The 9,441-nt window shown below is 34.0% G+C and overlaps 1 protein-coding gene across 1 annotated transcript in view; it reads right to left on the bottom strand.

Moving 5' to 3' along the window:
- AKAP9 (A kinase (PRKA) anchor protein 9) overlaps positions 1–9,441 on the bottom strand; it is an 81,625-nt gene that overhangs the window by 22,082 nt on the left and 50,102 nt on the right. The window contains exons 25-30 of the mRNA XM_010001566.1: positions 7,668–7,787; positions 4,549–4,725; positions 4,346–4,450; positions 3,777–3,929; positions 3,349–3,528; positions 5–137 (exon numbers count right to left, since the gene is read on the bottom strand). Coding sequence (XP_009999868.1) covers positions 5–137; positions 3,349–3,528; positions 3,777–3,929; positions 4,346–4,450; positions 4,549–4,725; positions 7,668–7,787 — 868 coding nt within the window. The remainder of the gene's footprint in view (positions 1–4; positions 138–3,348; positions 3,529–3,776; positions 3,930–4,345; positions 4,451–4,548; positions 4,726–7,667; positions 7,788–9,441) is intronic.

Here is a 9,441-nt window from a genome sequence, read left to right as displayed (position 1 = left end):
TGCTGAAGCTTATCAATTACATCATTCAACTGCTCTACTTCCTCATCATTTTTTTTTTTCACACGTTCTTGATCACTTTTCAGGCATTCTACCTGGGCTTCAAGCTCCTGTATATGCTCATTTTTCTCTTCAATAACCTGGAAAAAAAATATACAAGAAGAGCACTTCAAAAAGGGTAACTATTTAAACCTCAGTAATTTTTTGCCTGGACTTCCCAGCAACAGCTTAATCAAACATTGAAACATCTTGTAAAGTATGTCCTCTTTGAATTTCTTAAGGGGATGTCTCTTGCAAAGCTTTATGAGAATCAGACATCTTTACACAGGACTGAAAGTAGCCTGTGACCTTAATGAAACTGCAAAATAACTAAACCCATAATATTCAGAGATATGAAACACTGAAGTTCAAGCGTTCACAGCACTTTTTTCCCAATGGTTTGGTCTAAAGCTCTGTCTTATCCTTTTTATTGAAAATTAAAATGGAATAAATAGAATGGTCATGTCTGCTGTTCAATCCTCTTATAAAAACAAGGTTTAATACACTATTTTTACTGAGACAATGAAAAGGAACCAAGATTTATGAAGCTTCAAACTTATAGATAATCAAGCTCACCATATACAGATCAGACATGTTCAGTTAGATTAGATAGATACTATGCTCTTCACAGAAAAGCACCACCTACTCCTTTATTTGGTCAAACAGATGTACAGAGGACATAGCCAGTTAAGATGGATATGTGTTTTAAATACAAATACACCTTTAATTAATTGTGTTGAAAAATACCATTATAACATGCTTTTTACCCTGAGACTGCAGAAAACACCTATCAGTTGACACTGACATTTCCTATCACAAACCTAAAATGTCTGTTTATGTGTGTGTGCAGATATGCACAAAAACACAGAGAGCAAACAGACCCATACACCCAGACCACAATTATTTATTTGTGTTATAGCTTAAAAGAAAGTAAAGAGAGACAAAGTTAGCAAAGTATTTATTTTCAAATGCATATGACTATCCAAACTAAATTCAAAGACAGATTGGTGAAGACATGAAGAGAGGGAGAATAATACTTTCCTAGACTAGATCTAAAGACACTTCAAATTACAGGCTGGATAAGGTGCTCAAAATTCCAAAGAAATTCAGAACATGATGTAACTGAGCAAAGGAGGGTGATGACTATGATACAGAAAAGAGAAGCCATCTTACATCAGCTTCTAACAAGAAATAAATGAACAGACACAAAAAATGGAATGATCGGTGTTGATGACCCCTAAAATTAATAAATAACAAAATAATAGTAAAAGGAATAATAAGACAAGTTATCAGATTCCAATAGATTAAGTTTTATAAAACTATTTTTAAAATATGCTTGTTAAACCGCAGTGGGAGAAAATTCTCATTTGACTGTAGAAGAATGACAAAAAATCCTTTAAAAATCAAAGTAAAGACCAACCAGATTATAAGTAGCAAGTCTAAGAAACAAAGAGGATGTATTTTCTTAAGGGAATATCTGGAGATGTGAAATGAGCAGTGCTTCTAAACTGGAAATTTAAAAGGCAGAAGGAATTCTCTTAAGAATACTCAGAATGAGTATTGTAAAATAATATCAGTTATGGTGCCTAAAAAAATATGGAAGGAAAAATAGACGACTAAATTTGCTACTAAAATAGCCATGCTTCTACCTTTATGTCTCCACACTTCATTCAGTTAGTTCAACAGAATAATAGGACAACATTGTAATAAGTATAATATTTACACAAATAAATTATAAATGGTACCATATAAATTAGAGGGGTTGATTTGCCACCAAAGAACTTATTTTTAAAAATCCACAGAGACTAGAAGATCAAAAACGTTTGGTTTTGAAATAATTGGTTTTCAGAAGAGGAGCAAAGTGATCCTGGTGATTGCAATCAAGTCAGTATAAGAGCTTCTGTTTTTCATAACATAATGGAATAAAGGGCCACAGAAGGCAAATACAGCAATTAAAAGAAAAGCACTTAATAGGATGAAGATGCCTAAGGGACTTAGAAAGTGACTAACCTAAAACAAATCTATTAATATTTAATACTGATATCATAATCAAGCAGAGTAATTCTTTAACGGAATGGAAAATATAACTGAGTAATAGGATAAAATTAAGAAAATAAAACGTCATGTAACAGATGAAGAAAGAATAATTAAAATTAATTATACCTGAATCCTGGGTATTTTTCTCAATCAAGAAATCAGCAGTACTACTGTGGTCACTGTATAAAGCAGAACCACTCTGAAATCCCCAAAGTATGGTATTTCCTAAATCCAATTTAAAGTTTTAGTTATAATGAACCTCAGTGTATAATGACACATTTGGCACATAAAACACTCAGTGAAAATAGCCAGCTTAGTCAGGGCTCTATTTTGGTGGATTCAATAAATCCTAGTAGAACTTTACCCTAAATGTTCAATCAGCTACTGAGGGGTAACAGAACTTCTGTTCTCACCTTACTGTAAAATACTTGCTTTGGGGTTGAAGCTTTTGACTAAAGATTTTCACATTTAAAATGGTCAGAATGCAATTTTCATCCATTGAAAATACACCATTTTCTTTCTATAAAACACATGAGAATGAAGGCCTGTTTCTGCTATCACTTGTATCAATGCAAAGTAACTAGTATTTGTGCTGAAATCAAATGCATTATATCTGCGTAACATGGAGGTGAGCCAGAAGATGATGAAGCTCATTATCATAAAAGCACATAATTGAAAAATAACAAAAAGCTACAGGTGTTATATCACAGTAAATAAAAGAAAGATGAATCTGCTTCTTTCTTTCTTTCTCTCCATTTCTAATAAAACACAGCATTTTGTTTGCACATCCACCGTGCTTCAAACTGGATTAACGATGCTGCCAACATTGGTACAATAACAAGGTATTTACACAAGCTAATGGAACACAATAGTTCAACTGCTAAAAAACCTGTAAAATCCAACATAATCCAGCAGGTGTCACTGAAACAGAAAACTTTAAGTCAGTCATTGTAGGGAAGATGATTGAATGAGTGTTGAGATTGAATTTGGCTACCTACATACTATTAAATACTCAGAACTATTAGAAGAATGAGGAATAAAGAATTTAAGACAAAAACACAAGCAGAAATAAGGCAGAAAAAGAAAAGTAAAAGTATCCTTCATAAAAAATGAGACAGATTTTGTGTAAGGTGTTGCCTGAAACATAAACATTTGTATTTTTAAATTAAAGCAGCAATAAAAATATGTAAGTGGTGAGAGATGGAGCTTTTTTTTTTTCCTTAAACAGCTAGCAACACAAAATGGAACTCTGAAAAACATTTCAAAAGTGTGTACTTTGTTGTCAGTTGTGTCTTCAAGTTGTTGTTGCAGTTTTGCAATTTGTTCATGAAGATGATTTATTTCCTGCTCCTTCTCTTGCATGATGTGAGCAAGCCTCCCAGCTACTAAATGATGGTCCTTTATGGTGGCATCTTCAGACTTCTGGATAGCCAGTCCCAGTATTTCCATTTCATCCTACCAAAAAGAACCCCCAAAACTATGTTACAGTTGTACATAATGTTTTCTGCATATTCTTACACAATCATTTAGGGCATAGGAATAAAAATAAACCAATTGCATGGAATGAGAAGTAATTAGAGGAGCTTTTTGGTATTTTGCAAGTTGAGTGCTCGAGAAGGATTCTGTCATCTTGGATTTTTCCAATAATTTATTTCTGGGGAGGAAGGAGAATAAATCCCATGGCTTCTCTGTTACACATTTACCTTAAATAATTTGTTCTCTTGTTCAAGCTCTTGCAAGTGTGTAGTGGATTCCTTTCGCTGAATTTCTAGTTGCATGTGCAATTGCTGAACCTCTTCGTTTTTATTTTCTAGCTCCTCTCGAAACTGCTCCAGTTGTTCCTCAAGGTTCGTGACCTACGTTTCCAAAACAATTGGTGGAAAAGACAGACATACCAAAAATCAGATGTCATAATTTTCAAGTGCAATGTCTACAGTGAAGAGGTTTGGTATGAGAATGTTTACTCAGTGATACTCTGAGTCTTTAAAATGAGTGGAATTTTAAAAGTCACTAAAGATCAGCTGAAATCACTATGAAGTTTTTCTTAATTGGGCTGAATTTTGATTCCATAAACACTCCTGTGAGTCATAAGGATTAACATAGACAATAACAACAATTATCATGGCTCACAAGAGAATTTCAAAGGGATCTGGACTGCTGTCTCTCTGATCTTTCAAAAACTTCATCTGTATAATTCACTAAACTCAAGAGAAAGCAAAACTGTCAAACCAAAATATCAGTGGAAACATGGAACATTTCACAGGTATTCTACCTCCTTTTCCTTTCTGTCCACAGCTTCTCGTTCAGCCTGAAGTTGTACTTCTAGAGGTAATTCACCCTTTACTATGATGGTGCCAAACTGTTTCCTTTCTTCCACCTTCAAATATAAATAACACAAATAAAAAATACATGCAGTTTTGTTCTCAATGAAATAAGAAATAAGTAAACATGTGATCATTTTAGTTGAAGCAATACCTTTTGCAAGTTGTCTGTGCTGATGATTAAGGCTTGTTCCAGTTCTCTTATCCTGCACTCTAGTTTCTCAATTTCTTCATTTCGTTCTTGTATATCTCTCTGAAGTTGCTCCTTAGAAAGCAAAAGCTCACTGCACTTGTCGGTTTTTTCTTTTAGGTGATTTGTTAAGTGTTCAACCTGGTGACAGTATGGCAAGCTGATGAATATATTGTACCAGATTGGAAGGGTTTGCTAGCCACAGCAACTGCACTCATTTTTGACAGAGAAAAAATATCCCTCTTTTTTCCTTGTAATGAAACTCCTACTCTTTAGGTGAAGCAGAATGTAAAATTAGGATATTGTAGTGCTACATCCAACAAATACAAACAGCAGTTTTTAAGAAGTGCTTTTTTTCTGTGCTGCACCTCCTACTCTCTAGAACTGACCTTGTCCTTCTGAAGCCTTCAGACTCTCTAGTCAGTTAAAAGCAGGTAGCATGTCAACCCTATGCAGCACACTAATAAGATACCTTTAAAATTTATGGATGGAATGTCTTGACGCTAAGGTCAAGATGCTATTTGCACCTTTAAGGAATATCATAGTTCTAGAAATCTGTGACAAAATTATTCAAAATAAGGAGTTGACTAGTGACACACAAACAGAGCCTAAAACTGATTGGGTCTTTAACATTGAAGAGAATTGCTAAACTTCAATCTTGAGAAACACGAAGCTTTGTTTTCTTGCTGGCTTTGTTAAATGGGACCAAACAGATGATACAAGTTTACTTCCTATAAGGGACAAAGAATCCAAAAAAGCATTCTGAATCTCAGTAGTTCAGATGTTTGCAGCTCAGAAACAACATATGAAAAGAGTAACTGAAGTAGCAGAGATAGGAATGATCCCAGTTCTAGCAGTATTTCAGAAATGATTAATCAAAATTACAGATCAGAAAGATGTGTAACAAATCCATTATATTAGGCCTGATGCACAGAGTTCAGACTTGAGTTAAACTAAGCGATCGAGCAAGAGACATGGAAAGTAATGTTTGTCCCACTCAAGTAACTGATTTCAGTATTTACAATTAGGAAGTTACGATGTAGCCAATAGGTAGAAGACTCAAAGCATTTCAATAGATAGGAGAGAAGAGGACCAGAACATATAGCTGACAGGATGGTATTATTGACGTTATCCATCCATGAGTAACATCAAAGTCTGAAGTGACCACAGAAAGTCCTGAGAGAGAAATGGAAAAAGAAAAATCAAGCCTAGAGCAGACTCTTTATGACAACCCTCACTGGAATAAGTTGACAGAGTAAGCTGGAACAACAGTCAAAAAAGAAAGGAAGTTATCAACAGAAAATGCTCACAGTGTTCAGGAAAAGTAGTCCAGCATTAAAAAAACCTGTGCAACTATGAGCAAATACAGCAACTACTTCAGAAAAACATGGGAAATAATGATAAAATGGATATTTATGAAATATGCACATTCAAATTGTGACATCAAAATATGCTATACTATAAGACAATGTGCTCCATTTGATAAATATTACATGTAAATCTTACACACTGCTGAACATTCTGCCTATAATTTGTAATGTATTACATTCAAAACCACCCAGCTCTAAAATAGCTGCTGCACCTGTGGTGATTGCAGACATGATCTTATCATCTTTATACATACAAAAAAGTTGTAAATTAAAAGCATCTAATACAAATATAAAAATTTTAATCACAGTTACAGCTGTCTTTTGTTTTAAAGCATGCTTTAAATTTTCACTGTAATATATCTTCCAGCTTCGAGTATACACGTCTATATACGCATATTAAACTGGAGAACATTTACATACAGTTTCTGCACAGAAAAATAGAGCATTTTTTATTATGCTATATACATTATTATGTATTTGTTTCTTAGGATTTATTATTTTTTTTTTTTTTTAAACGTTGATAATTTTAACCAGGCATTCACACACTGGTCATGCCCCAGCCTATAAAGAGACACATAAGGAATTAATCTCTAAATTAACATCCTGGGTTCAGGAAAACTAATGGTACTAAGAAGTTTCTCCCATACATGTGTCAACAGGAGAGAAGTGGGCACACACTTTGCAACAGAAGAAATAGATGCAGAATTTCTCCATACATGTTTGTTAACACACACCCAGATAATTCTAGAAGATTAATTGTTCACAGAGGCTGATGACAGCCATATCACATAGCACTGACTGAATACTTTGAACGCAATTTCTTATAAACCTTTGTATTAAAATTTGTTTAAAAGCCCATTAAATACACCTCTATATGTGAGAATTTTAAGTAAATTAATATTTCAACAACTTACATCTCACATGTATCAATATATGTCCTATTACTGTTTATGTTCCTAAAGTATATAAAATAGAATATGAAATATTAGTACTATTTAAGAATTTAATTACAACAACTGAAATACTTCAGAAAAAAAAATATTTGAAAAAATTTCAGTGCGACCTAATAAGAGGCATTTTAATACTGAAAACCAAGCTAGAAAATAAAGCAAATATATCAGCTAAAAATACTGCTCAAATACTGCTCATGTACTGCTCGAAACATGCAAAAGCTTCACAATATATAAAACTTGCACTGCTGCCACATTCCTTCGTTTTGCTGGTTCTAACAGGTTTCTATGACCCCCTTTAGCTGCTGTTCTACAGTTTCTAAATTCGTTTCAGTGGAGACAGACTTTCACTGGGGAGGTTCCAGCATGCCCAGAGAGCACAACTACATCTCAGCTGCTAAGCCTTGGTAACTCGATTCCTTCAGTTGTGCTACAAACAAACCGGTTGTCACAAAACAACACTTAAGAACATGTGTGACTTCTCCACTAGTCCTGAATGTTTCCACAGGCTTTTGAAAACAGTGGATTTTCTAAATTAAGTTATATAAAAGAATCCTTCTTAAGACAACCAACCAACCTAAAAAAAACCCCAAAACACAGTTTCACCACTTTCCCCCAACAGCTTACCCTTCATCTAACAGGACTGACTTTCCTGGCTTGCAAATGCCAGTTGGGTATGCCAGAAAATAGCTGCATTACAATGTCTTCGCAGCTGCCAATTTGTCATTTGTATGCATTGAGAACAAGTAACAAAATGTGTTACCTCTCTGGTTTGATGCTCATTCACAGGCTGACTCCTTTGCGGAACCTTAAGCTGTTGTTCCAGCTTCTGTATCTCTTGCTGGAACACGTCTCTCTCATGCTCTCGGTCAATCGCTTGTTCCTGGAGGTTAAGAAATGATGTGGATACACCGTTTGATTTTATCTGAATTAAGCATATTACTACTTCTTATTTCTGTTAATGTGAGGCTGGTAACACTATGTCAGTATTTTTAAGGTAGCAGAACCTCTTGCAACTACCACTAAATGAAACTTCTTTCTCAATTTGGGCAAAATTTCACATTAAATATTTCACATTTCATATTAAAAAGTTAGGACAGCATAAATACCTCCAGTATTATTTCTGAAAAATGACAGTTTTATTTCTTCTGTTCCAGGTACACCACATAAATGGTAATAAGCCAATTCTTAATTGTTTTCTTTACTAAATGTTTGTCTTTGATACGAGTAGCATAAATAATATAAATTAACTCTACATTAATATTGATGAGGAGAAACAAGAATAACAAAAAAATTATAAACTGTTTGAATTTTGCATTTCAGTTTGCTTTTAGTTATATTCCAGTCTGATATTTGGAAAACACATCTTTATATAGGAAATAATGTGTGATTGGTAGCATCCAGTGAAGCATCACCTTTAAAACCTACTCTGTAAAACAGACAAACCTTACCAGATGCACTAAAATAAAGTAGCTGAACTGCCTGATACAGGGAGGAGGTTTTTTGTCTAGCAATAAAATATTTTGCAAAAAAATCAGGAAATTGGAATAAAACCTCTACCTTTAAAAACTGCAGATTTTAAAGACTTAACTGTTTCATGGAAGCAGCAGAATTCTAATGCTGCTGTTACCAACAGCTACTCATCTCAATAGTCTATAACACTCCAGTTCATGCTGTTGATAATCCCAAACCATACTGCATTTATGACTATAGGACTTGTAACAGGAATTTTTATTTCTCAGCTTTGTCCTACTATGACCCAGCAGTTGCAGTGAGAAAAATAATCTTGTAACTGTAGAAAATTAAATAAAGCAAATCCATTTGTGCTAAGTAGTAACTGGAAAGGTGTCTCTTTTAATACTGCTTAGTAATAGGTTATGCAAGGTAGGTGTCACAGGGTGTTATATTTATTATGTAAGAAATTATTCCATCCTACTGCTGTCAGATGGAGAGTTAAATAAGGAGACAGAGAAATAATATTTCCCCCCCCCAACAGCAGCATAGATACTTAATAGGAATAAAAATGGGAATCTAAAACTAAATTGCAGAGTCTGAGGCAGGAAGAAGTTGGGTACAATATAGGCAGCTGCCACTGTGAATATGACCTGATATAATTAACTGGCTGGAAGGTGTAGCTTAATATCTGGAGGCAGATTATTGGATACTGTGTAGGAAGTTTATAAAAGAAACTTAGGAGAAATTATGTTTTCAATTTCCAAGTACAAATAAAACTGACTACTTAATTCTAACAGATTTTGCGGAAAAACATGGAAATTTCACCAACTGTTAAAAATTAAAGTCACAATAATTGATATTTCCTCATAAATTTTAGAAGACTCCCATTATATTAGATATTTAAGAAGCCTACTAAGTTGCACTTAGAAATTCAGTGGTAAGCATCTCATTCAGAGGTAAGTAAGCATCTCAAACAAACTTTCAACTTTTAAAACATTAAATTCTTGGCTGGAACCTGTAATGCTGTTATTATTGCATGATTCTTTATATTTGTTCAAAATCTGAAAAATTTAGCTTTTCCT

This window comes from Chaetura pelagica, unplaced genomic scaffold, assembly GCF_000747805.2.
Source record: "Chaetura pelagica isolate M959 unplaced genomic scaffold, ChaPel_1.0 scaffold127, whole genome shotgun sequence".
In the NCBI taxonomy this organism is placed as follows: domain Eukaryota; kingdom Metazoa; phylum Chordata; class Aves; order Apodiformes; family Apodidae; genus Chaetura; species Chaetura pelagica.
Note: the sequence above shows the minus strand (reverse complement) of the source record. Positions and strands in the feature narration are given on the sequence as shown.